Source organism: Pelodiscus sinensis, chromosome 7, assembly GCF_052426305.1.
Source record: "Pelodiscus sinensis isolate ZL-2025 chromosome 7, ASM5242630v1, whole genome shotgun sequence".
Classification (NCBI taxonomy): Eukaryota; Metazoa; Chordata; order Testudines; family Trionychidae; genus Pelodiscus; species Pelodiscus sinensis.
Genome location: NC_143058.1, coordinates 1,508,123 through 1,534,768, shown reverse-complemented (window position 1 = coordinate 1,534,768; position 26,646 = coordinate 1,508,123). Strand labels below are relative to the sequence as shown.

The following is a 26,646-nucleotide window of genomic DNA, read 5'->3' as shown; positions in this document are numbered from 1 at the left end:
GAGTTAGTGTCTGTCTGGGAGCATGGAGGAAGCAGCCTCAGCAACAGGCTGGGGGGTTTAGAAGCCGAGACCCCTGCCCCATATCAAGGGGGGCTGAGGCATCGTAGGCCTGCCCTGTAACCTGGTGACATCTGTGCTGTGCTGTATCCTGGAGAGGCAATAAACCACCTCTATTCTGCTGGTTCAATGTGACAAGGGGGGAGTTTTGGGGGCTCAGGGGGGTTACATACAGGGGGGCTCAGTGCCGGGTGTTACTGGTTCAGTGTGACAAGGGGGGAGTTTTGGGGGCTCAGGGGGGTTACATACAGGGGGGCTCAGTGCCGGGTGTTGCTGGTTCAGTGTGACAAGGGGGGAGTTTTGGGGGGGGGGGTTCGGGGGGGTTACATTCAGGGGGGCTCAGTGCCGGGTGTTGCTGGTTCAATGTGACAAGGGGGGAGTTTTGGGGGTTCAGGGGGGTTACATACAGGGGGGCTCAGTGCCGGGTGTTGCTGGTTCAATGTGACAAGGGGGGAGTTTTGGGGGTTCAGGGGGGTTACATGCAGGGGGGCTCAGTGCCGGGTGTTACTGGTTCAATGTGACAAGGGGGGAGTTTTGGGGGCTCAGGGGGGTTACATACAGGGGGGCTCAGTGCCGGGTGTTGCTGGTTCAGTGTGACAAGGGGGGAGTTTTGGGGGTTCAGGGGGGTTACATACAGGGGGGCTCAGTGCCGGGTGTTGCTGGTTCAGTGTGACAAGGGGGGAGTTTTGGGGGTTCAGGGGGGTTACATACAGGGGGGCTCAGTGCCGGGTGTTACTGGTTCAATGTGACAAGGGGGGAGTTTTGGGGGCTCAGGGGGGTTACATACAGGGGGGCTCAGTGCCGGGTGTTGCTGGTTCAATGTGACAAGGGGGGAGTTTTGGGGGTTCAGGGGGGTTACATACAGGGGGGCTCAGTGCCGGGTGTTGCTGGTTCAATGTGACAAGGGGGGAGTTTTGGGGGTTCAGGGGGGTTACATACAGGGGGGCTCAGTGCCGGGTGTTGCTGGTTCAATGTGACAAGGGGGGAGTTTTGGGGGTTCAGGGGGGTTACATACGGGGGGGCTCAGTGCCGGGTGTTGCTGGTTCAGTGTGACAAGGGGGGAGTTTTGGGGGTTCAGGGGGGGTTACATACAGGGGGGCTCAGTGCGGTTGCAGGGAACAGCCCAGAACTGGAGCCGCGTCTGGTGCCCCGGTGCCCCCGGCCCTGCTCAGGGGACACGGCCGGCTCCGGCCAGACGCCAGACAAGGGGCTGCAGGGGGGACCCCGACCGGCGCAGCGGGTCCCAGCGAGGGGAGAACATTGGACGGGGGGGGAGGGGAGAAGAGGGGCCCAGGCGACCCGGTTACCTGGGGAGAGACACTGGCGGGGGAGGGGCTGTTGCTGGGGTACTGGGGCTCGGCTGGGGGACGGGGGCTGTTTTGGGGGCAGGGCAGGGCAGGCAGGACTCAGCCGGCTGCAGGGCAGACTCAGACGTGGGGGGCGGGGGGCCCAGGCGACTGGCCTGAGGGATCCTTTGCTGGGTTCAAAGCTCCATAGCCCCTCCTGCTGGGCGCTGGACGGGGGTCGCTCTGGGCTGGGGAGCAGGGGGGCGCTGTCCCCTCTGGGAGGGGGGCCCGGGGGCCAGAGGGGGGGACCCCCGAGGGGCTCACGGCAGAGGAGGCGGCTGGAGGCCCTGAGAGGCGCCGTCCCGGAGGCGGAGGGCGACCCCCAGGGGAGAGGGGCCCCCAAGAGAGGGTCCCCGCACTGGAGTGGCCCCTGGGAAGGGGCTGGTCACTGCGCTGGGGGGGGTCCCCGGGAAGGGGCTGTCGTGCTGGGGGGGTCCCGCCCAGGGAGCGGACGGGCCGAGTGGGCAGGACCTGGGAGCCGTGGCAGATGCGCCCCCTGGGAAGGGGGCAGGCTGCAGCGTAGGGAGCGCCAGGGGCCAAGGCCCCGTAACCCACCACGGGGCAGCACCACCAGCAGAGAGAGGAGGGTGGCAAAGCCACTGCAGAGCCAGGCGCTCTGGGGGCAGGGAGGCTACAGTTGGGAGGTGAGTAGGAGGGAGTTACCCCAGCAGGGCACAGATACAGGCACCCCCAGAGCTGGGTGGGGGAGGGGCACAGATACAGGCACCCCCAGAGCTGGGTGGGGGAGGGGCACAGATACGGGCACCCCCAGAGCTGGGTGGGGGAGGGGCACAGATACAGGCACCCCCCAGAGCTGGGTGGGGGAGGGGCACAGATACAGGCACCCCCAGAGCTGGGTGGGGGAGGGGCGCAGATACAGGCACCCCCAGAGCTGGGTGGGGGAGGGGCACAGATACGGGCACCCCCAGAGCTGGGTGGGGGAGGGGCACAGATACAGGCACCCCCAGAGCTGGGTGGGGGCAGGGCACAGATACAGGCACCCCCAGAGCTGGGTGGGGGAGGGGCACAGATAAAGGCACCCCCAGAGCTGGGTGAGGGAGGGGCACAGATACAGGCACCCCCAGAGCTGGGTGGGGGCAGGGCACAGATACAGGCACCCCCAGAGCTGGGTGGGGGAGGGGCACAGATGCATGCACCCCCAGAGCTGGGTGGGGGAGGGGAATTAGGGTCGTTCCCCCAGTACCACTGCCAGGCGGGCTGGACTTCACAGCCTCATAAAAGCAGAACCGTGACCTCACAATCAGTCGGAGCTGTCCATTGGCTGCAGCAGCTGCCAGTCGGCAGTGGAGGAATGTGACAGGCTGCTGCAGGGCACCTGCCCGCCCACCTTGGCGAAGCCGGGGCAGGCAGGGCAGGTGTGAAGTGGGCCAGGCAGCACTGGCGCCCTGAGGCCATGGTGCAGCGGGGGACGCCCGCCCTGCTGCAGTGAGGTGCGGGGCGGGGGCTCGAGCCGTGTCGCTGGGGCGCGTGGGCCCCCGTCCGCAGCCCTGGGCGCCCGGCGTCGCCAGGCGGGCGTGGCGCCGGACACGGGCAGCGGCCGGACGGGGCGTGTGGGCCACGGGGTGAGAGCCCCCGTCCGCAGCCCTGGGCGCCCAGCTCCGCTGCTGGCCCGGCGTCGCCAGGCGGGCGTGGCGCCGGACACGGGCAGCGGCCGGACGGGGCACGTGGGGCGCACGAGCTGCAGCTGCCCCCGCGATGGAAAGCGGCGCCTGGGAGTGGGGCTGCCAGCAGCTCTGGGTCCTTGGAGCCCCCTTCGCGCCCTGCCGGCTGGCGCTGCTGTGAGCACCGGGCCGCTGCCGGAGGAGAGCGCACGCCCCGGGCAGGGTGGGAAGTGCCGTGTCCAGGGCTGGCTTTCCCAGCCACTCGCAGCCGGAAACACGCGGGCCCGGCGCCAGGGCGTCAGCAGCCTGAGACCTGGCAAACTCACTGCAGCCTGTCTGCCCACGGGCTCCCGGCAGGCTCCCTGGCAAGCGCAGCGGGGGGGAGGGGGGGGGGCAGCTTGGGACAGTTTCACACCCCAGCCAGGTCCCTCCCTCTGGCTCCCTCCAGGCCGGATGACGCAGCCCAGGGTCCCAGGCGCTCCCTGTAGTGGCCAGCTCGTCCGGACCATCCCATCCCCTCACCCTGTCCAACGGGGCCCCCCAGCTCCACGCCGGGCGCTCCCAGGAGGCCTTTCCCTTTGGCCCTCCCACCCCCAGCTGTGACAGCTGAGGAGCGTGCAGCTGCGCTCTCCGGGGGGTGACTCTGGGGCCTGTTATCACAATAGGGGGGCCCAGAACCCAGGGCCCCTCCACTCGCCAGCCGCACCTCGGCACCTCGGCCCCGGAGCTCGGCCTGGGGGGCTGGGCTGGCACCTCGGCCCCGGAGCTCGGCCTGGGGGGCTGGGCTGGCACCTCGGCCCGGGAGCTAGGCCTGGGGGGCTGGGCTGGCACCTCGGCCCGGGAGCTAGGCCTGGGGGGCTGGGCTGGCACCTCGGCCTGGGAGCTAGGCCTGGGGGGCTGGGCTGGCACCTCGGCCTGGGAGCTAGGCCTGGGGGGCTGGGCTGGCACCTCGGCCCGGGAGCTAGGCCTGGGGGGCTGGGCTGGCACTGTGGCCCGCACCGGGGGCTGGGAGGGAGTGGCAGGGAGGCAGAGCCCGGCTGACAGCAGCCCCCAATCCCTGGGGGTGAGGAATGCACCGAGAAGGGCCCGGGGGGCGGAGAGGGGACCGTGCGGGGCAAGAGCAAAGGGCAGGCTGGAGGCTGGGCCAGGCGCAGGAGCGGGACGGACGATGCCTGGGAGTCAGGGGCAGAGGCAGCGTGACCCGAGGGCGGGGGTGGGGGCGGGGGCAGGAGCGGGACGGACGATGCCTGGGAGTCAGGGGCAGAGGCAGCGTGACCCGAGGGCGGGGGCGGGGGCGGGGGCAGGGAGGCCTGCGGGAGGCGCGGGCAGCCAGCGAGCGTGGACCCGCGAGCCCGAGAGCGGCGCGTGCCGAGGCGCCGGGGCACTGGGAGGACTCAGGCCGTGTCTGCAGCCACGGGTTTCCCTGGCCTCTCTCGCACCCGGGGCAGGGCCCCGCCAGGCTGCCCACGGTGAGGGCAGGGCGCAGCCACGGGGATCTCTCTGCAGACTGGCATCCCCAGCTGTGCCAGGCCGCCGCGGGGCCATGCCCCTGCGTTACCCCCTCCCCGAACCCGCTTCCTGCATATCCAGTCCGGCGCCTCCTGGTGGGGAGAGCCGGCGCCACAGCCTCAGTCCCGCCCGGGCCGCCAGGGTCAGCACAGGCTGCCGGCTGGCTGCATGCCCAGGCTGCTGCCCTGACCCTTTGCTCGCGCTGGCCATGGGTGGCCCAGCTGCAGGGCAGATGCATCCTCAGGGCCCTACCCGTTTGGGGTGACACAGAGGAATGAGAGTGCGCCCAGGCCCCTGGAGCTCAGCCCCCCAGCCCTGCTCGCACCCTACCTGGCTCCATTACCCAGCACTGCCCCCAGGGGTTTCTCCTTTGGGCTTTCCCCACAGCCCCCCGCTGCTTCTCCTGCGGAGACCAGCCCCCCTGCAGCCGCCTTCCCAAACGCCCCTTGGCGGCCCTGGCAGGCCTTGCTTGACAGGACCCACCCAGGCTGCTAAGCCAGCAGCAGCTCAGCCTTGGCGAAGAGCTGGTCAGGCACTCCCTGGCCCTCTCCCTGCGGCGCGCTGGGGTTCGGAGGCCCCGGCGCAGCGTGGGCGGGTGGGCGCTTTGGCCGAGTTCGCTGGCGGGGCGGCGCGTACCGGTGAGAACGGTGCCAGGCAGCCGGGGCCGAGAGCCGGGTGCGGGCTTAGCCGCGGGGCGGGGCGTACCGGTGAGAACGGTGCCGGGCAGCCGGGGCCGAGAGCCGGGTGCGGGCTTCGCCGCGGGGCGGCGCGTACCGGTGAGAACGGTGCCGGGCAGCCGGGGCCGAGAGCCGGGTGCGGGCTTCGCCGCGGGGCGGCGCGTACCGGTGAGAACGGTGCCGGGCAGCCGGGGCCGAGAGCCGGGTGCGGGCTTCGCCGCGGGGCGGCGCGTACCGGTGAGAACGGTGCCGGGCAGCCGGGGCCGAGAGCCGGGTGCGGGCTTCGCCGCGGGGCGGCGCGTACCGGTGAGAACGGTGCCGGGCAGCCGGGGCCGAGAGCCGGGTGCGGGCTTCGCCGCGGGGCGGTGCGTACCGGTGAGAACGGTGCCGGGCAGCCGGGGCCGAGAGCCGGGTGCGGGCTTCGCCGCGGGGCGGGGCGTACCGGTGAGAACGGTGCCGGGCAGCCGGGGCCGAGAGCCGGGTGCGGGCTTCGCCGCGGGGTGGCGCGTACCGGTGAGAACGGTGCCGGGCAGCCGGGGCCGAGAGCCGGGTGCGGGCTTCGCCGCGGGGCGGCGCGTACCGGTGAGAACGGTGCCGGGCAGCCGGGGCCGAGAGCCGGGTGCGGGCTTCGCCGCGGGGCGGCGCGTACCGGTGAGAACGGTGCCGGGCAGCCGGGGCCGAGAGCCGGGTGCGGGCTTCGCCGCGGAGCGGGGCGTACCGGTGAGAACGGTGCCGGGCAGCCGGGGCCGAGAGCCGGGTGCGGGCTTCGCCGTGGGGCGGCGCGTACCGGTGAGAACGGTGCCGGGCAGCCGGGGCCGAGAGCCGGGTGCGGGCTTCGCCGCGGGGCGGCGCGTACCGGTGAGAACGGTGCCGGGCAGCCGGGGCCGAGAGCCGGGTGCGGGCTTCGCCGCGGAGCGGGGCGTACCGGTGAGAACGGTGCCGGGCAGCCGGGGCCGAGAGCCGGGTGCGGGCTTCGCCGCGGGGCGGCGCGTACCGGTGAGAACGGTGCCGGGCAGCCGGGGCCGAGAGCCGGGTGCGGGCTTCGCCGCGGGGCGGCGCGTACCGGTGAGAACGGTGCCGGGCAGCCGGGGCCGAGAGCCGGGTGCGGGCTTCGCCGCGGGGCGGGGCGTACCGGTGAGAACGGTGCCGGGCAGCCGGGGCCGAGAGCCGGGTGCGGGCTTCGCCGCGGGGCGGGGCGTACCGGTGAGAACGGTGCCGGGCAGCCGGGGCCGAGAGCCGGGTGCGGGCTTCGCCGCGGAGCGGTGCGTACCGGTGAGAACGGTGCCGGGCAGCCGGGGCCGAGAGCCGGGTGCGGGCTTCGCCGCGGGGCGGCGCGTACCGGTGAGAACGGTGCCGGGCAGCCGGGGCCGAGAGCCGGGTGCGGGCTTCGCCGCGGGGCGGGGCGTACCGGTGAGAACGGTGCCGGGCAGCCGGGGCTGAGAGCCGGGTGCGGGCTTCGCCGCGGGGCGGCACGTACCGGTGAGAACAGTGCCGGGCAGCCGGGGCCGAGAGCCGGGTGCGGGCTTCGCCACAGGGCGGGGCACAGGCCAACGGTGGTGTGAGCTGGACAGGTGCACGAGGGCTCGGGACAGACGGCTGATGCGGGCGGAGTTAGGATGGAGGTAGTGGCCGTGGTTGTGGCTCGGGGGAGGTACGGGCCGCTCTCCTGACGCCTGCTCGCTGCCTCCCCGCCAGGTTCCCTGCTGGCCTCGGCACCGGCCCCGCGCCGCCATGGTGGAGTACTACGAAGCCCTGGGCATCCCTCGCAGCGCCTCCTCCGACGACATCAAAAAGGCGTAAGTCCCGCTCGCTCCCAGCGGCCACAGCCCCACGGCGCCGCCCCCAGGGTGGGGCTGCCGGGCATCGCGCTGGCTCCGTGGCCCAGCCCCGGGCGGAGGGTAGCGCTGACTCCCGCCGGGAAGGGGGCCGTGCTCCGTTGGGGGGCTGCGGGGCCAGGAGGCAGGGCGCTGGAGAGGGGCCAGTCTGTGGGGTGGGCTGGGAGGTGTGGGGAGGGGGCCTGGAGCTGCCTCCTGGCAGTGCCCTGTGCTGTGCTTAGGGGCCCGCTGGGGCCCCCGTCCCCACCGAGCTGTGACAGAGACAGGGAGGGGGATGGGACTGGACCACACTGCAGATGAAGTCGCCGTGCCAGGGTCCAACCCCTTCCCCCTTCGCTGCAGGCCAGGCTGGGCCTGCCGATCCCCTCGAGGCCGCGGCCAGCAGCACGGGGGGCGGAGGGTGGCCCAACATGAGTCTGAGGGGAGAGGGCCCTCCTTCTGGGGCAGGCCCTGCGGCGATGGGGCGGCACGGGGCGGGCGACTGACGGATCCCGAGGCGCGGGTGAATGACGGGTCCTGGGGGGCGAGTGATTGACGGGCCCCAGGGTGGGTGAAATGCAGCACCGCGCGGGGTGGGCGACTGATGGGTCCCGGGGGGGTGAAGGGCAGTGCGGGGCGGGCGACTGACGGGTCCCGGAGGGTGAAGGGCAGCGCGGGCGGGTGACTGACGGGTCCCGGGGGGGTGAAGGGCAGCTCCGGGCGGGCGACTGACGGGTCCCGGAGGGTGAAGGGCAGTGCGGGGTGGGCGACTGACGGGTCCCGGAGGGTGAAGGGCAGCGCGGGGTGGGCGACTGACGGGTCCCGGAGGGTGAAGGGCAGCGCGGGCGGGTGACTGACGGGTCCCGGGGGGGTGAAGGGCAGCTCCGGGCGGGCGACTGACGGGTCCCGGAGGGTGAAGGGCAGCGCGGGGTGGGCGACTGACGGGTCCCGGGGGGGTGAAGGGCAGCGCGGGTGGGCGACTGACGGGTCCCGGGCGGGTGAAGGGCAGCGCGGGGTGGGCGACTGACGGGTCCCGGAGGGTGAAGGGCAGCGCGGGCGGGTGACTGACGGGTCCCGGGGGGGTGAAGGGCAGCTCCGGGCGGGCGACTGACGGGTCCCGGAGGGTGAAGGGCAGCGCGGGGTGGGCGACTGACGGGTCCCGGGCGGGTGAAGGGCAGCGCGGGGTGGGCGACTGACGGGTCCCGGAGGGTGAAGGGCAGCGCGGGGCGGGCGACTGACGGGTCCCGGGCGGGTGAAGGGCAGCTCCGGGCGGGCGACTGACGGGTCCCGGAGGGTGAAGGGCAGCGCGGGGTGGGCGACTGACGGGTCCCGGGCGGGTGAAGGGCAGCGCGGGTGGGCGACTGACGGGTCCCGGGCGGGTGAAGGGCAGCGCGGGGTGGGCGACTGACGGGTCCCGGAGGGTGAAGGGCAGCGCGGGGTGGGCGACTGACGGGTCCCGGAGGGTGAAGGGCAGCGCGGGCGGGTGACTGACGGGTCCCGGGGGGGTGAAGGGCAGCTCCGGGCGGGCGACTGACGGGTCCCGGAGGGTGAAGGGCAGCGCGGGGTGGGCGACTGACGGGTCCCGGGGGGGTGAAGGGCAGCGCGGGTGGGCGACTGACGGGTCCCGGGCGGGTGAAGGGCAGCGCGGGGTGGGCGACTGACGGGTCCCGGAGGGTGAAGGGCAGCGCGGGCGGGTGACTGACGGGTCCCGGGGGGGTGAAGGGCAGCTCCGGGCGGGCGACTGACGGGTCCCGGAGGGTGAAGGGCAGCGCGGGGTGGGCGACTGACGGGTCCCGGGCGGGTGAAGGGCAGCGCGGGGTGGGCGACTGACGGGTCCCGGAGGGTGAAGGGCGGCACGGGGCGGGCGACTGACGGGTCCCGGGCGGGTGAAGGGCAGCTCCGGGCGGGCGACTGACGGGTCCCGGAGGGTGAAGGGCAGCGCGGGGTGGGCGACTGACGGGTCCCGGGCGGGTGAAGGGCAGCGCGGGTGGGCGACTGACGGGTCCCGGGCGGGTGAAGGGCAGCGCGGGGCGGGCGACTGACGGGTCCCGGGCGGGTGAAGGGCAGTGTGGGGTGGGCAACTGACGGGTCCCGGGCGGGTGAAGGGCAGCGCGGGGCGGGCGACTGACGGGTCCCGGAGGGTGAAGGGCAGCGCGGGCGGGTGACTGACGGGTCCCGGGGGGGTGAAGGGCAGCTCCGGGCGGGCGACTGACGGGTCCCGGAGGGTGAAGGGCAGCGCGGGGTGGGCGACTGACGGGTCCCGGAGGGTGAAGGGCAGCGCGGGGTGGGCGACTGACGGGTCCCGGAGGGTGAAGGGCAGCGCGGGCGGGTGACTGACGGGTCCCGGGGGGGTGAAGGGCAGCTCCGGGCGGGCGACTGACGGGTCCCGGAGGGTGAAGGGCAGCGCGGGGTGGGCGACTGACGGGTCCCGGGGGGGTGAAGGGCAGCGCGGGTGGGCGACTGACGGGTCCCGGGCGGGTGAAGGGCAGCGCGGGGTGGGCGACTGACGGGTCCCGGAGGGTGAAGGGCAGCGCGGGCGGGTGACTGACGGGTCCCGGGGGGGTGAAGGGCAGCTCCGGGCGGGCGACTGACGGGTCCCGGAGGGTGAAGGGCAGCGCGGGGTGGGCGACTGACGGGTCCCGGGGGGGTGAAGGGCAGCGCGGGTGGGCGACTGACGGGTCCCGGGCGGGTGAAGGGCAGCGCGGGGCGGGCGACTGACGGGTCCCGGGCGGGTGAAGGGCAGTGTGGGGTGGGCAACTGACGGGTCCCGGGCGGGTGAAGGGCAGCTCCGGGCGGGCGACTGACGGGTCCCGGGCGGGTGAAGGGCAGCTCCAGGCGGGCGACTGACGGGTCCCGGGGTGGGTGAAGGGCAGCGCGGGGCAGGCGACTGACGGGTCCCGGGGCCGCTGCAGGTACCGGAAGGCGGCGCTGAAGTGGCACCCGGACAAGAACCCGGAGAACAAGGAGCGCGCGGAGCAGCGGTTCAAGGAGATCGCGGAGGCCTACGAAGTGCTGTCGGACAGTAAGGGCCCCCCGGCCGTGCTGTCCCCCCCCCGGCTCAGGGCGGGGCCCGGCAGGGACTGCGCCTGCCCTGTAGCGGGTGGGGGGCCCGGGGCCAGGCCAAGCTCTCCCACGCTCTTGCTGCAGCGCCTCACCCCTGGCCGTGTCTCCGCTGGCGGGGTTGCTCCCTGCCCCTGCCTCTCTCTGGTGCGCGGGGGCAGCCGTGTTCCCAGCTGGCCCATAGGCCGCCTGCTGCCGTCCAGCCCCCTTTCTGGCTGCGGGTCTGTGGGCGCAGCCCTCTCGCCCAGGCCCGTCCCCGCCACCGTCCAGCTGTCCTGGGCCCTGCAAACGCCTCCGAGCCCCCCGCTCAGCTGCGCCCCCCGAGCCCCTGGGGCAGCGGGCTTCTGGCACCCCTGGGCAGCGGGGAGGGAGGCAGCGGGCTCAGGTGGCGCCTGGGCCCTTGCCCCAGGGACGGAGCCGTGAAGCGGGAGAGTTCCGGATCCGCGCAGTGTACAGAAGGCGCGAGGCTCCGCTCGCGGGCTGAGTCCATGGCCTTCCAGCTGGACAGAGCCGCACCTCGCCCCTCTCTGCCGGCCCTCGCTGCTGGGGCGATGGCCGAGCCCCAGCCGGAGCCAGGCCCCCCACAGCGGCCCTGCCGTGTGCACAGGCTGGGAAGGCCCCGCTCCCGTCGGCAGGAGCCCCGCCCCAGGGCCCCGAGAGGCGGGAGGGGGGCGTGGGCGTAGCGCTGCCGTGGCTCTGGCAGGGGCTGGGCTGGGTGGCCGTGGGCGCGGGCCCCTCACGCAGGCGTGGCAGCTTGAAGTCCGGCAGGGGTGGCCCGTCGGCGCGGCCTGGGCTGCCGGGAATGCCGCCCCACGGGGGCACGGGGCCGGCTGCCAGCCCAGGCGCTCAGCAGAGCCAGCCGGGCGATATGGCCGCCCGCTGCTCCGGCAGCCTGGGAGCAGCTGCCCCCCCGGCTGTACCAGGCACCCTGAGCCAGGCTGGGAGGGACCCCTGCAGCCTCCTGCCTGCCCTCTGCCTGGCACTCGGGTCCCAGCCTGCCGTGGGGCACCCTCTGCCTGCCTCTAGGAGCCGCCTCGGGCTGTGTCCACACTCCCCGGGCTCCCCGGGGGCTCAGTTCTGGCCTGGTCGAGGCGGGGGCCCCAGGGGGAAGGGGCCCGATTCTGGTACCAGGGGCCCCGGGCCCGGCAGCACAGCGCGGTGGGACGCGGGAGGGGACCAGGGCATGGCGTGGGGCGGAGCCACGCAGGCCGTTCGGTTAGCTCACCCTCCGCTGCCCCTGCCGCCAGCCAGCGCTAGCTGGAGGGAAGTTCCTCATTCGCCTGGCTGCCACGACGGAGACCCTGGCGCTGCCGCGGAGCAGCTGTGCCCCTGTAGCAGGGGAAGCACATACCTAGCGCACTGCCCCCCTGCCCGGCTCCCGACCCCCCCAGCCTGGCTCCAGTCCCCCCACCCAGCTCCTGGCCCCCCAACACAGCTCCCTGCCCTCTCACCTGGCTCCCAGCCCCCCAGCCTGGCTCTCGGCCCCTCCTGCCCGGCTCCCAACCCAGCTCCTGTTTTCCAGCCTCTTGGCCCCCCGCCCAGCTCCCGATCCCCTTGCTGAGGCAGGCCCGGGCGAGTCTCCTCAGTCCAGGGCCCAGGGACGTGGCACCGTTTGGCGATGTCGTTCCTTGTTCTCTTCCAGTCTGTGTGTTCTCCTGTATCGGCCGGGCCCTCTTCTCTGAGCATCCCCAGCCCAGCCAGGGTATCCCTGTGCGGAGCTTCGCCGGCCTGGCACCTGGTGCTAGGCCTGAGGCTCTCCGGATGCCCTGGCAGCTCTGGGGCTGCTCCGTGGCTTCCTTGGACCCCTGCTGTCCCCGGCCCCAGCCGTGCATCCTGGGCTCTCACCACTCAGAGGAGCAGGCCAAGAGGTCCCTGCTCCTCCTCGCTTACTAGATGGGCAGGGAGTAGGGTCGCCAGATGTTTGAAACAAAAATACCGAACACCCGCCCCCTCCCCCCCAAAAAAAAAACCACTGCGGAAAAATTTCTGTTGAAGGAAAAAAAAGGGGGGAGACCAAAGTTGTTGACAAAAAAAAAAAAAAAAAAAGGACCCAGCATTAAAACAGCATGTCCCCTTTCAGAGTGAGTGCAGGGAATAGGAACAGGGCAGCGGTTGAGCACTAAGACCCAGGGGAGTCATTGCTTCCCCTTGGTCTTTTTGCCAGCAGCCTTGCAGAACCAAGTACGGATGGGGTCTGGGGTCTGGGGTCTGGGGGTGTTGGGGCCGGGCGCTAAGTGTTTGTAGGGTTGCCAGGTGCCTGGCATTTTGTCTAAGGTGTCTGGTATTTTCTGAATTTTTTACCGGACAGGAGGTGAAAATACTGGACTGTCTGGATGAATACGGGACACCTGGCAACCCTAGCAGGGAGTCCTGGGGCAGGCGCCGGCCTGGGGCAGGTCCTCGTCCAGGGCGGCAGGGCCAGGCAGCGTCTGGGCTCAGCGGGAGACGGGCTGGCTGACCTGTGGCTCCTTCTCCCGGCAGGGAGCAAGCGGGAGATCTACGACCGCTACGGCAAGGACGGGCTCGTGGGGGCAGGTGAGTCCTGCAGGGCTGGCCCCACTTTCCCAGGGGCCTAGTTCTCCAGCCCGGAGCGGCAGCAGACCTGGGCGCACTGCTGGCCTACGGGCACCTTCTGGCTGGGCCTGGAGCGCCCGTGGGGCCCTGCCCCAGCCCTTCCTCCGGAGAACCCTCCCAAAGCCCCAGGCAGTCCCTGGCTGCAGCCGCTGGGCTAGTGAGAAATCTCCGAGCTCTCGCTCCCCGGCACAAATGGATCCCGGAACGTCCCGGAGCCGGCCCAGCCCCAGAGACACGTGCTCGGACAGCGCCCCCAGAGCTTCTCCCCACCCGCGCTAAGGGCTGGGCTGGCCCGGAGGCTGGGAGAGGCAGCAGGGACCGATGGCCGCTGGGTCCGCAGGGTCTGTGGGCGAAGGCCTCTCCCTCTGGTCCCGGAGCTCTGGGGACCCTCCCAGCCCTGCTGCCCCCAGCACCCTGCTCGGGTCCCTCCCTGCGGAGGCAGGCTCCTGATGGCCGGCGTCTGCTTCCCCCCAGGCACCGGGGATCCCCGGGGTGGGGCCGGAGCTCCGGGCTTCACCTTCACCTTCCGTGGCGCGGACGAGGTCTTCCGGGAGTTCTTTGGGGGCCGCGACCCCTTCGCCGACTTCTTTGGTGAGCGCTCGCCCCGCCGGGGCCTTCCCGGGGCCAGGGGGCCAGGTGGGGGGAAGGAGCCTCAGCCCCCATGGGAGCCAGGGCTGACTGGGGCCGGGAGTTAATCTGCCCGGCCTGGGGGCTCCTGGCTCGGGTGCCCGGCCCTGGGCTCCGGGTCGGGGCAGATGAGGGAAACAAATTAAGCAGCCCCCTCCAGCACCTGCAGCTCCGCCACAGGGACACGGGCTCATCGCCCCCCCTTTATGTTCCACGGCCCAGGCCAGGCCCTGCTCCGCTGCTCAGGGCAGGCCAGCTCCTCCCTGGTGCCCGGCCGGCTGCTCGTGGCGGCTGGTGGCCCCCCTCGCGTCCCCCTCCACAGCCCCCCTGTGGGTCCCCCTCGGAGCCAGGCTCTGTCCCTGGCCGGAGCATTCCAGCGCCCCGTCCCGGCTCTGTGCCTGGCCCTGCTCCACACCACCCTGCCGGGAAGCCACGGGAATGGAGAGATTTTGGACAGCCAAAGCCACGGATCCGGGGCCACCTCTAGTCCCTGCCCCTTTCCCTGTGGCCTGGGCTCCTCAACCTGCCCCCAGACACGTCCCAGATGCAGGCACACGTGGTGTCATGTGCCCCTGGTGTCCCTGCCCATCCCCGCGTCGTCCCCGCGCCTGCCCGGGAGCCACGCTGGGACACCGGGCCCTGGCACAGCCCTGGGCTCGGGGGGGTGCAGCTCCGGCCCGTAGAGCAGGGTGCGGCGCCGGGGGCGGGGGGTAGGCACGCTGCAGGCCGGCAGACAGCCCGGGCTAGGCAGAGCCGGCTGCAGGGCGAGCGGCCCGCGGGGAGGGGAGAGGCTGCTGGCTCGGAGTCGAAGGGTGGGAATTAGCACCAGCTGGGGGATGTGGTGGGCTTGGCTGGCCAGAGCGGGGGCTGCATGGGTGAGGATGGGGGCAGGGGCTGCATGCCCGAGGGTGGGGGCGGGGGCAGGAGCTGCATGGGTGGGGGCGGGGGCAGGGGCTGCATGCCCGAGGGTGGGGGCGGGGGCAGGGGCTACATGCCCGGGGGTGGGGGCGGGAGCTGCATGGGTGGGGGTGGGGGCGGGGGCTGCATGCCCGAGGGTGGGGGTGGGAGCTGCATGGGTGGGGGCGGGGGCGGGAGCTACATGGGTGGGGGTGGGGGCGGGGGCTGCATGACCGGGGGCAGGAGCTGCATGGGTGGGGGCGGAGGCGGGGGCGGGGGGCCTCATGGTTGGGGGTGGGGGCGGGGGCAGGGGCTGCATGGGCGGGGGCGGGAGCTGCATGGGTGGGGGCGGGGGCGGGAGCTGCATGGGTGGGGGTGGGGGGGTGGGGGCTGCATGACCGGGGGCGGGAGCTGCATGGGTGGGGGCGGAGGCGGGGGCGGGGGCCGCATGGTTGGGGGTGGGGATGGGGGCAGGGGCTGCATGCCTGGGGGCGGGGGTGGGAGCTGCATGGGTGGGGGTGGGGGCGGGGGCAGGAGCTGCATGGGTGGGGCCCGGGGCAGGGGCTGCATGGGTGGGGGTGGGGGCGGGAGCTGCATGGGTGGGGCCGGGGGCAGGGGCTGCATGGGCGGGGGTGGGGGCCGCATGCCCGGGGGCAGGGGCGGGATCTGAATGGGTGGGGGCGGGGGCTGTGGGGGTGGGGGCGGTGGCTGCATGGGCGGGGGCGGGGGCTGCATGGGTGGGGGTGGGGGGGGCGGTGGCTGCATGGGTGGGGGCGGGGGTGGGAGCTGCATGGGCGGGGGTGGGGGCGGGGGCCGCATGCCCGGGGGCGGGATCTGAATGGGTGGGGGCGGGGGCTGCATGGGTGGGGGTGGGGGCGGTGGCTGCATGGGCGGGGGCGGGAGCTGCATGGGTGGGGGCAGGGGCGGGAGCTGCATGGGTGGGGGCAGGGGCGGGAGCTGCATGGGTGGGGGCGGGGGCTGCATGCCCGGGGGTGGGGGCAGGGGCGGGAGCTGCATGGGCGGGGGCGGGGGCTGCATGCCCGGGGGCGGGGGCGGGAGCTGCATGGGCGGGGGCGGGGGCTGCATGCCCGGGGGTGGGGGCAGGGGCGGGAGCTGCATGGGCGGGGGCGGGGGCTGCATGCCCGGGGGTGGGGGCGGGAGCTGCATGGGCGGGGGCGGGGGCTGCATGCCCGGGGGTGGGGGCGGGAGCTGCATGGACGGGGGCGGGGGCTGCATGCCCGGGGGTGGGGGCAGGGGCGGGAGCTGCATGGGCGGGGGCGGGGGCTGCATGCCCGGGGGTGGGGGCGGGAGCTGCATGGGCGGGGGCGGGGGCTGCATGCCCGGGGGTGGGGGCGGGAGCTGCATGGACGGGGGCGGGGGCTGCATGCCCGGGGGTGGGGGCAGGGGCGGGAGCTGCATGGGCGGGGGCGGGGGCTGCATGCCCGGGGGTGGGGGCGGGAGCTGCATGGGCGGGGGCGGGGGCTGCATGCCCGGGGGCGGGGGCGGGAGCTGCATGGGCGGGGGCGGGGGCTGCATGCCCGGGGGCGGGGGCGGGAGCTGCATGGACGGGGGCGGGGGCTGCATGCCCGGGGGTGGGGGCAGGGGCGGGAGCTGCATGGGCGGGGGCGGGGGCTGCATGCCCGGGGGTGGGGGCGGGAGCTGCATGGGCGGGGGCGGGGGCTGCATGCCCGGGGGCGGGGGCGGGAGCTGCATGGGTGGGGGCGGGGGCTGCATGCCCGGGGGTGGGGGCGGGAGCTGCATGGGCGGGGGCGGGGGCTGCATGCCCGGGGGCGGGGGCGGGAGCTGCAGGGGCGGGGGCGGGGGCTGCATGCCCGGGGGTGGGGGCGGGAGCTGCATGGGCGGGGGCGGGGGCTGCATGCCCGGGGGCGGGGGCGGGAGCTGCAGGGGCGGGGGCGGGAGCTGCATGGGCGGGGGCGGGGGCTGCATGCCCGGGGGCGGGGGCGGGAGCTGCATGGGCGGGGGCGGGAGCTGCATGGGCGGGGGCGGGGGCTGCATGCCCGGGGGTGGGGGCGGGAGCTGCATGGGCGGGGGCGGGAGCTGCATGGGCGGGGGCGGGGGCTGCATGCCCGGGGGCGGGGGCGGGAGCTGCAGGGGCGGGGGCGGGGGCTGCATGCCCGGGGGTGGGGGCGGGAGCTGCATGGGCGGGGGCGGGGGCTGCATGCCCGGGGGCGGGGGCGGGAGCTGCATGGGTGGGGGCGGGGGCGGGGGGCATGAGGCGTCTGTGGCCCCTGGAGCAGTGACCGCTCGCCTGGCCCTTCCCGTTAGCCACCGGCTCCTCTTCCCCTCCCGTCCTGCCTTCCAGATGACGTGGGCCTGTTCTCAGAGCTGCATGCTGGAGGCCCCCTGGGCCATGGGTGGGGAGGCCCCTCCGTGGCCTACTCCTTCTGCTCCTACGCCTTCCCGCAGCAGCCGGGTAAGCGGGGCGCCGGGCATGAAGAGGTTAAAGAGACGGGGACGTTTCCGCTTGGGAAAGAGGAGACCGAGGGCTGTAAAATCATGCCGGCTGTGGAGGACGTGACTAAGGAAAAGTGCCGGACTTGTTCCCGCAACGTCAGACCTAGGGGCACCCAGTGAAATGAACAGGCAGCAGGTTGAAAACAAACCAAAGGAAGTTTTTCTTCACTCAGCGCACGGTCGACCTGTGGAACTCCTCGCCGGAGGATGTGGTGAAGTCTAGGACTTTCACAGGGTTTCCAAAAATAGCTAGATAGATCCATGGAGGTTAGGTCCATCGCTGGCTACTAGCAGGGCTTGCCAAACCGCAGCGGCCCTGCATCGCACGTGCGCAGCGCCGGTGAATGGGGTGCACGGAGCAACTGGCTGAAATCTACTCACCACGGGCTGTTAGCCAGGGTGGGCAGGGATGGTGCCTAGACTCTGTGACGGGGGGGGGGGTTCACACGAGGATTCCCTGCTCTGCTCCCTCCCTCTGGGGCACCGGGCCTTGCCCACTGTGGCAGACGGGACCCTGGGCTGGACGGGTCTTTGGGCTGAGCCCGTCTGGCCGCTCTGCAGTTCTTATGCCAGGCACTGGCGGACCAGCATAGGGCTCCCTCTTACCACCGAGCAACAGCCTTCCCCTGCCCCCAGCTTGTAACCAGCCCCACTTCCTCTGTCGCCCGCCCCGGCCACCCTCCAGTCCTGGTCCTGTCTGAGCCTGGCACGTCCAGCTCCACTCTCCTGTGTCCCAGCCCGCACCTCCTCCCCTCGGCTCCGACACCTCGGCCCAGCCCGCACCTCCTCCCCTCGGCTCCTCCCCTCGGCTCTGACACCTCGGCCCAGCCCGCACCTCCTCCCCTCGGCTCCGACACCTCGGCTCCGACACCTCGGCCCAGCCTGCACCTCCTCCCCTCGGCTCCTCCCCTCGGCTCCGACACCTCGGCCCAGCCCGCACCTCCTCCCCTCGGCTCCGACACCTCGGCTCCAACACCTCGGCCCAGCCCGCACCTCCTCCCCTTGGCTCCGACACCTCGGCCCAGCCCGCACCTCCTCCCCTCGGCTCCAACACCTCGGCCCAGCCCGCACCTCCTCCCCTCGGCTCCGACACCTCGGCCCAGCCCGCACCTCCTCCCCTCGGCTCCGACACCTCGGCCCAGCCCGCACCTCCTCCCCTCGGCTCCTCCCCTCGGCTCCAACACCTCGGCGCAACCTGCACCTCCTCCCCTCGGCTCCTCCCCTCGGCTCCGACACCTCGGCGCAACCCGCACCTCCTCCCCTCGGCTCCGACACCTCGGCCCAGCCCGCACCTCCTCCCCTCGGCTCCGACACCTCGGCCCAGCCCGCACCTCCTCCCCTCGGCTCCGACACCTCAGTGCACCCGCATCTCCACCCCTCGGCTCTGGCACCTCGGCCCAGCCCACCCCTCCTCCTCCCTTTGGCTCCGGCTCCTTGGCCCAGCACAACTGGCTCCCTTCTGTGCCACTGCGGCCTGGCCCTTCTCCCCCCACTGCCGGCCCCCTGGCTCCGTCCTACCCACCCCCCTCAGGGCCGGTGACTCGCGGACAGTCTGTCCCGGTGACTCCTGGCTCGACGTTTTTTGTCTGCGTTTCGCACCCGCCGTGTGGTGCATCCCGGCTGAGCCCTTCCCGCCGGCCCCCCCGCCGGGCGCCCCTGGCCCGGCTCCCGCAGTGCGGTTCTCACCTGTTTTCCAGATTTCTTCTCCTCGTCCTTCAGCCCCGGGGCCGAGCTGGGCCAGGGCTTCCGCTCGGTGTCCACCTCCACCACCTTCGTCAACGGCAAGCGCCTCACCACCAAGAGGTAGGGGACCCGCCGGGCCGGCCTGTCTGCCGGGGAGCATGTCGTGGGGCAGCCTGTGGCCCCTCGCGCTGGGGCCCCCAGGGTCCCTCCCTCCCCCCTCCCCTCGCGCCAGGGCCCCCCGGGGTCCGTCCCTCCCCCCTCCCTTCGCGCCAGGGCCCCCGGGGTCCGTCCCTCCTCCCTCCCCTCCCGCCAGGGCCCCCGGGGTCCGTCCCTCCCCCCTCCCCTCGCATCAGGGCCCCCCAGGGTCTGTCCCTCCCCCGTTCCCTCCCGCCAGGGCCCCCGGGGTCCGTCCCTCCCCCCTCCCCTCGCATCAGGGCCCCCCAGGGTCTGTCCCTCCCCCGTCCCCTCCCGCCAGGGCCCCCCGGGGTCCGTCCCTCCCCCCTCCCCTCGCATCAGGGCCCCCCAGGGTCTGTCCCTCCTCCCTCCCCTCCCGCCAGGGCCCCCGGGGTCCGTCCCTCCCCCCTCCCCTCGCATCAGGGCCCCCCAGGGTCTGTCCCTCCTCCCTCCCCTCCCGCCAGGGCCCCCGGGGTCCGTCCCTCCCCCCTCCCCTCGCATCAGGGCCCCCCAGGGTCTGTCCCTCCCTCCCTCCCCTCCCGCCAGGGCCCCCGGGGTCCATCCCTCCCCCCTCCCCTCGCATCAGGGCCCCCCAGGGTCTGTCCCTCCCCTCTCCCCTCCCGCCAGGGCCCCCGGGGTCCATCCCTCCCCCCTCCCCTCACTCCAGGGCCCCTCCCCCATCTCCCCTGGTGCCAGAGCTGCCCCCCCTGGCCAGGCAGGCAGGCGTCCTGCTTTCAGAATTGGCTCCCTGCCCCGAGCCCAGCGCCTACAGGGCGTGGGGGGCCCAGCAAGCCCCTCGGGGTCACCCCAGGCCTGACGGTGGATCCGTCCCAGCCCCTCGTCCCTCCCCGGAGGCCTGGCGGGAGGAGGCTGCAGCAGCTCGCGGGGTGCGGTGAGAGACTCCCGAGGCACGTGGGGGGGGGGGAGGCCGTGCTGGGCCCGAGGGGCTGGCTGGCTTCCTTTCCCTTGGCCTCCCTGCAGGGCGCTCCCAGATGGCCGGGCCCCCATGGGGGTGGCAGGGCGGTGAACGGGGCGCGGGAGCGGGGGCTCTCCTCTCTGGCCTCACGCAGGCTGCAGGGGCGGCCAAGGTGGGCTCGGCTCTGTCACTAGAGGCACCGGGCCAGTGAGAACAGCCCCGCACGGGTCGGCCGGGGCAGACACGGGGCCCTCTGGGCGTCCCAGACACAAGCCGGGGCTGTTCCGACCCCAGAGGGGGCCTGGGACCCTGCCCGGCTCTGCCTGCAGCGAGCGAAGCGGAGGGGCCGCCCGGAGAGCCGGGGGGGCAGGGCGGGAGCAACGCCCAAAGGGTTGGAAGGGCCTTGGGCCGTGTCAGGATGCTCCCAGGGCTGCACGAGGCTGCGTGGGGGCCCTCTCCTGGACCTGGCCCCCGCGCGGGTGGAGAGGGCTGGCGCTCAGCCCCGGGGCATGGGAAGCCAGTGGCGGGAGCCCGCAGCCCCAGGGAGCCTTGCATCCAGCTCGGGCCCCGCCGTGCAGGCAAGAGGTGGAGAAACGGGAGAGGGGCCGGAGAAGAGCAGCAAGGATGAGGAAGGGTCTGGAGAACAGGAGCGAGCAGGGGGCGGAAGGAACTGGGCTGGTTCCCTTTGGAAAGGAGCAGACGCAGCGGGCCAGGAGAGCAGTTGTCAGGTCTCAAAGGGCGTCCCGAGGAAGAGGAGGGGGAATTGTTCCCCTTGGCCCCTGAGGCCAGGACAGGCAGCAAGGGGCTTGAGCTGCAGCCGGGGAGGTTGAGGTTGGACATTGGGGAAAACGTCCCGCCTGGCAGGGGGTGACACTGGGATAAGTTGCCTGGGGGCTGTGGAGTCTCCATCCCTGGGGATATGGAAGAGCCGTTGGACACACCCCTGCCGGGGATGGGCTGGACGGGGCTGGGCCCTGCCGGGAGGGCCGGGAACGGGACTTGACCCCGCGAGGTGCCTGCCAGCTCTAGCTCTGTGATTCTAAGATGGAGTCCGGGTCACAGAGCCTGCAGCAGCCCTCGCGGGCCGTGCGGCTTCCCGGCGCGGTGCCCGATCCTCTCCCGGCGCTGTCAGGAAAGGCTGGGTGGGCAGGGCGAGTTTCTCCAGGGGCTCATTGGGGCGGAGTGTCCTTAACGGGCCATCAGCGCAGAGCTGTCTGGCCTGGGGTAAAGCCATCTGGGTGTCACTGGGCTGGAGAGACCAGGCCCAGCCCTGCCCCCGGTGCAGGCGCGAGGTGTGCATGTAACCGGGCTAGCCATGGGTGTAACGGGACTAACAAGGCTAGCCGGGGGTGTAGTGGGGCTAATTGCGGGTGTAACAGGGCTAGTCACGGAGCTAGCTGGGGGTGTAGCGGGGTAGGTGCAGGTGTAGAGGGGCTAGCCGGGGGTGTAGCGGGGCTAGTTGTGGTTATAACGGGGCTAGTCACGGAGCTGGCCAGGGGTGTAGCGGGGCTAGCCTGGGGTGTAGTTGGGCTAGCCAGGAGTGTAGCGGGGCTAGTCACAGAGGGTATGTCTACACTACCCTCCTATTTCAAAGTAGCGGGGTAATGTAGGCATACCGCAATTGCAAATGAAGCCCGGGATTTGAATTTCCCGGGCTTCATTAGCATAAGCGGGGAGCCGCCATTTTTAAATCCCGGCTGGTTCGAACCCCGTGCAGCGCGGCTACACGCGGCACGAACTAGGTAGTTAGAACTAGGCTTCCTATTCCGAACTACCGTTACTCCTCCTAGTTCGAACTACCTAGTTCGTGCCGCGTGTAGCCGCGCTGCACGGGGTTCGAACCAGCGGGGTTTTAAAAATGGCGTCGCCCCGCTTATGCTAATGAAGCCCGGGAAATTCAAATCCCGGGCTTCATTTGCAATTGCGGTATGCCTACATTACCCTCCTAGTTCGAAATAGGAGGGTAGTGTAGACATATCCAGAGCTAGTTGTGGGTGTAGCGGGGCTAACCAGGGGTGTAGCGGGGTAGTCGTGGGTGTACCAGGGTTAGTCGCAGAGCTAGCCGGGGGTGTAGCGGGGTAGTCACAGGTGTAACAGGGCTAGTGCGGAGCTAGTTGCGGGTGTAGCGGGGCTAGCCGGGGGTGTAGCAGGGTAGTTGCGGGTGTAACAGGGCTAGTCACGGAACTAGTTGCAGGTGTAGCGGAGCTAGCCAGGGGTGTAGCGGGGTAGTTGCGGGGGTAACAGGGCTAGTCGCGGAGCTAGTTGCCGGTGTAGCGGGGCTAGCCGGGGGTGTAGCAGGGTAGAATCATAGAATCATAGAATAATAGGACTGGAAGGGACCTCGAGAGGGCATCGAGTCCAGCCCCCCGCCCTCAAGGCAGGACCAAGCTCCGTCTACACCATCCCTGACAGATGTCTATCTAACCTGTTCTTAAATATCTCCAGAGAGGGAGATTCCACCACCTCCCTTGGCAATTTATTCCAATATTTGACCACCCTGACAGTTAGGAATTTTTTCCTAATGTCCAATCTAAACCTCCCCTGCTGCACTTTAAGCCCATTACTCCTTGTCCTGTCCTCAGAAACCAAGAGGAACAAATTTTCTCCTTCCTCCTTGTGACACCCTTTTAGATATTTGAAAACCGCTATCATGTCCCCCCTTAATCTTCTTTTTTCCAAACTAAACAAGCCCAGTTCATGAAGCCTGGCTTCATAGGTCATGTTCTCTAAACCTTTAATCATTCTTGTCGCTCTTCTCTGTACCCTTTCCAATTTCTCCACATCTTTCTGGAAATGTGGCGCCCAGAACAGGACACAGTACTCCAGCTGAGGCCTAACTAGCGCAGAGTAGAGCGACAGAATGACTTCACGAGTTTTGCTTACAACACACCTGTTGATACAACCTAGAATCATATTTGCTTTTTTTGCAACAGCATCACACTGTTGACTCATATTCAACTTGTGGTCCACTATGACCCCTAGATCCCTTTCCGCCATGCTCCTTCCTAGACAGTCGCTTCCCATCTTGTATGTATGGAACTGATTGTTCCTTCCTAAGTGGAGCACTTTGCATTTCTCTTTATTAAACCTCATCCTGTTTACCTCTGACCATTTCTCTAACTTGCTAAGGTCATTCTGAATTATGTCCCTATCCTCCAAAGAAGTCGCAACCCCACCCAGTTTGGTATCATCCGCAAACTTAATAAGAGTACTCTCTATCCCAATATCTACATCATTGATGAAGATATTGAACAGTACGAGTCCCAAAACAGACCCTTGAGGAACTCCACTTGTTATCCCTTTCCAGCAGGATTTAGCACCGTTAACAACAACTCTCTGACTACGGTTATCCAGCCAATTATGCACCCACCTTATCGTGACCCTATCTAAGTTATATTTGCCTAGTTTATCAATAAGAATATCATGCGAGACCGTATCAAATGCCTTACTAAAGTCTAGGTATATGACATCCACCGCTTCTCCCTTATCCACAAGGCTCGTTATCTTATCAAAGAAAGCTATCAGATTAGTTTGGCATGACTTGTTCTTCACAAACCCATGCTGGCTATTCCCTATCACTTTATTACCTTCCAAGTGTTTGCATATGATTTCCTTAATTACCTGCTCCATTATCTTCCCTGGGACAGACGTTAAACTGACCGGTCTGTAGTTTCCTGGGTTGTTCTTATTCCCCTTTTTATAGATGGGCACAATATTTGCCCTTTTCCAGTCTTCTGGAATCTCCCGTCTGCCATGATTTTTCAAAGATCATAGCTAAAGGCTCAGATACCTCCTCTATCAGCTCCTTGAGTATCCTGGGATGCATTTCATCAGGACCTGGTGACTTGCTGACATCTAACTTTCCTAAGTGACTTTTAACTTGTTCTTTGTGTATCCTATCTTCTAAACTTACCCTCTCTCTGCTTGTATTCACTACGTTAGGCACACCTCCAGACTTCTCGGTGAAGACCGAAACAAAGAAGTCATTGAGCATCTCCGCCATTTCCAAGTTCCCTGTTACTGCTTCTCCCTTCTCACTAAGCAGTGGGCCTACCCTGTCCTGGGTCTTCCTCTTGCTTTTAATGTATTTATAAAAGGTCTTCTTGTTTCCCTTTATGCCTGTAGCTAGTTTGATCTCATTTTGTGCCTTTGCCTTTCTAATCTTGCCCCTGCATTCCCGTGTAGCTTGCCTATATTCATCCTTTGTTAGTTGTCCTAGTTTCCATTTTTTATAGGACTCCTTTTTTATTTTGAGATCATGCAAGATCTCCTTGTTAAGCCAAGCTGGTCTTTTGCCATATTTTCTATCTTTCCTACACAGCGGAATTGTAGTCGCAGGTGTAACAGGGCTAGTCACGGAACTAGTTGCAGGTGTAGCGGAGCTAGCCAGGGGTGTAGCAGGGTAGTCGCGGGTGTAACAGGGCTAGTCGTGGAGCTAGTTACGGGTGTAGCGGGGCTAGCCAGGGGTGTAGCAGGGTAGTCGCGGGTGTAACAGGGCTAGTTGCGGAGCTAGTTGCGGGTGTAGCGGGGCTAGCCGGGGGTGTAGCAGGGTAGTTGCGGGTGTAACAGGGCTAGTTGCGGAGCTAGTTGCGGGTGTAGCGGGGCTAGCCAGGGGTGTAGCAGGGTAGTCGCGGGGGTAACAGGGCTAGTTGCGGAGCTAGTTACGGGTGTAGCGGGGCTAGCCGGGGGTGTAGCGGGGTAGTTGCGGGGGTAACAGGGCTAGTCACGGAGCTAGTTGCCGGTGTAGCAGGGCTAGCCGGGAGTGTAACGGGGTAGTCGCGGGTGTAACAGGGCTAGTCGCGGAGCTAGTTGCGGGTGTAGCGGGGCTAGCCGGGGGTGTAGCAGGGTAGTCGCGGGTGTAACAGGGCTAGTTGTGGAGCTAGTTGCGGGTGTAGCGGGGCTAGCCGGGGGTGTAGCGGGGTAGTTGCGGGGGTAACAGGGCTAGTCGCGGAGCTAGTTGCCGGTGTAGCGGGGCTAGCCGGGAGTGTAACGGGGTAGTCGCGGGTGTAACAGGGCTAGTTGCGGAGCTAGTTGCAGGTGTAGCGGGGCTAGCCGGGGGTGTAGCAGGGTAGTCGCGGGTGTAACAGGGCTAGTTGCGGAGCTAGTTGCGGGTGTAGCAGGGCTAGTCGTGGAGCTAGTTGCGGGTGTAGCGGGGCTAGCCGGGAGTGTAACGGGGTAGTCGCGGGTGTAACAGGGCTAGTTGCGGAGCTAGTTGCGGGTGTAGCGGGGCTAGCCGGGAGTGTAACGGGGTAGTCGCGGGTGTAACAGGGCTAGTTGCGGAGCTAGTTGCCGGTGTAGCGGGGCTAGCCGGGGGTGTAGCGGGGTAGTCGCGGGTGTAACAGGGCTAGTTGCGGAGCTAGTTGCCGGTGTAGCGGGGCTAGCCGGGGGTGTAGCGGGGTAGTCGCGGGTGTAACAGGGCTAGTCACGGAGCTAGTTGCCGGTGTAGCGGGGCTAGCCGGGGGTGTAGCAGGGTAGTCGCGGGTGTAACAAGGCTAGTTGCGGAGCTAGTTGCGGGTGTAGCAGGGCTAGCCGGGGGTGTACCCGGGCTAGCCCGTAGTCACACAGAGACTCGCTGTTCGCCAGGATCATTGAGAACGGGCAGGAGCGGGTGGAGATCGAGGAGGACGGGGAGCTGAAAGCCACAGAGGTGACTGGTGAGGAGCAGAGCTTCTGGGGCTGTGGACGGGGGTGCCCAGGGCTGGAATCGGGTGAGGCTGCGCTGGGCGCCCTGCCCGGCCCATTGCCAGGGAGCCGGGGGAAAGGGAGCGGGAGCTCGGCGCAGAGGGCCCGGCCCAGGCGCCCGGAGCCGGGAGCACAGGCTGCATGGCGCAGACAACGGGAGCCAGAGCCAGGAGGCTGGGTGGGCAGAGGGGCTGGATGCGGCTGCGGGGAGCGGTCCTGGGCCAGGCCCTGAGGCCACATCCCCTCGAAGGGACCAGCAGCCCCCCCTCGGCCACGTAGGGGGCTCCCGTCAGGCCCTGGGGCTAACTGGCCCCTTGGTGGCCAAGTCAGGACAGGGGCCCAGAGAGCTCGCCCTGTTGGAGGTGGGCAGGGGTGCGGGCCTGGGGCCATGAGCGTGGGGTGCTGGTCCAGGGGTGCAGGGCGGGGGTGAGGGGTGCTGGTCCGGGGGTGCAGGGTGGGGGTGAGGGGTGCTGGTCCGGGGGTACAGGGCGGGAGTGAGAGGTGCTGGTCTGGGGGTGAGGGGTGCTAGTCCGGGGTGCAGGGCAGGGGTGAGGGGTGCTGGTCTGGGGGCGAGGGGCTGGGGTGAGGGGTGCTGGTCTGGGGGTACAGGGCTGGGGTGAGGGGTGCTGGTCTGGGGGTGCAGGGTTGGGTGAGGGGTGCTGGTCTGGGGGTGAAGGGCAGGGGTGAGGGGTGCTGATCTGGAGGTGAGGGGCTGGGGCGAGGGGTGCTGGTCCAGGGGTGCAGGGTGGGGTGAGGGGTGCTGGTCTGGGGGTACAGGGCTGGGGTGAGGGGTGCTGGTCTGGGGGTACAGGGCTGGGGGCACAGGGTGGAGCCGTGGGGCAGGGCCGCGGGGCAGGGGTGCCAGGCGGGGGCGCTGTGCGCGGGAGCAGAGAAATCCTTCCCCTCCAGGGCTGTGGCTCCCTCCCACCGGGACCGTGGCTACGATCCGGGGGAGACGCAACCGGGCCCTGGCTGGGGGCTGGCCCAGGCCCCCCGTCACTCTGCTTGGGGGCTGTTTCTTACAGATGCTGCCAAAAGCGGGGGGCCACAGCCGGGGCTGCACCGCCAGGAGCAGCCCGACACCCTGGGCTCCGGCCCCCCCAGCCCACAGCGCCCCCAGAGCGCGGCCTCCTCCTGCCTGCCCCCCGAGGAGGACAAGGACCTGCACCGGGCCATGGCCTACAGCCTGTCGGAGCTGGAGGCCGTGGGCCAGCACCGCCCGGAGTCCCGCGGCACCAAGAAGAGGCGGGGCAGCACGCGGCGGGCGCGCAAGGGGGGCAGCGAGGAGGGGGGCGCGGTCCTGGCGCCCCAGGGCAGGGCCGTGGGAGCGGAGAGCCCGGGGGGGGGCGACAGCGCGAAGGAGGGGGAGGTGCAGAAGGGGGGGGGCGGGCCGGCGCCGGACGAGAGCGAGTTCACGCTGGGCGACCTCAGGTCGGCGCTGGCGGAGCTGGAGACGAGCCCCGACGAGATGGAGTCGGTCGTGTGCGCCCTGCTGTGAGCTGCCAGGCCCCTAGTAAAGGCGCCTCAGCTCCA

At 70.0% G+C, this 26,646-nt stretch overlaps 1 protein-coding gene across 3 annotated transcripts; it reads left to right on the top strand.

Annotated features, from left to right (window-relative positions):
• The first annotated feature begins 2,698 nt into the window (after positions 1–2,698).
• On the top strand, positions 2,699–26,646 carry LOC142825644 (dnaJ homolog subfamily B member 2-like). Of its 3 annotated transcripts, none has more exons than XM_075917688.2 (9): positions 2,699–2,854; positions 6,907–7,007; positions 9,938–10,047; positions 12,567–12,620; positions 13,134–13,250; positions 16,507–16,617; positions 18,356–18,461; positions 25,015–25,078; positions 26,139–26,646. In XM_075917688.2, exons 2-9 carry the CDS (start codon positions 6,943–6,945, stop codon positions 26,625–26,627), a joined length of 1,116 nt encoding a protein of 371 aa, XP_075773803.2. In that variant the 5' UTR covers positions 2,699–2,854; positions 6,907–6,942; the 3' UTR covers positions 26,628–26,646. The 3 variants fall into 3 exon arrangements, with proteins under 3 accessions (XP_075773803.2, XP_075773808.2, XP_089635718.1); XM_075917693.2 differs by having other exon boundaries at positions 25,015–25,085; XM_089779592.1 differs by lacking the exon at positions 2,699–2,854 and adding an exon at positions 2,856–2,986.

Coding starts and splice junctions, on each gene's coding strand:
- LOC142825644 (XM_075917688.2), top strand. CDS start 6,943: ATGGTGGAGTACTACGAAGCCCTGGGCATCCCTCGCAGCGCCTCCTCC. Junction 10,048..12,566: donor CTACGAAGTGCTGTCGGACA/GTAAGGGCCCCC, acceptor TTCTCCCGGCAG/GGAGCAAGCGGGAGATCTAC. Junction 12,621..13,133: donor GGACGGGCTCGTGGGGGCAG/GTGAGTCCTGCA, acceptor GCTTCCCCCCAG/GCACCGGGGATCCCCGGGGT.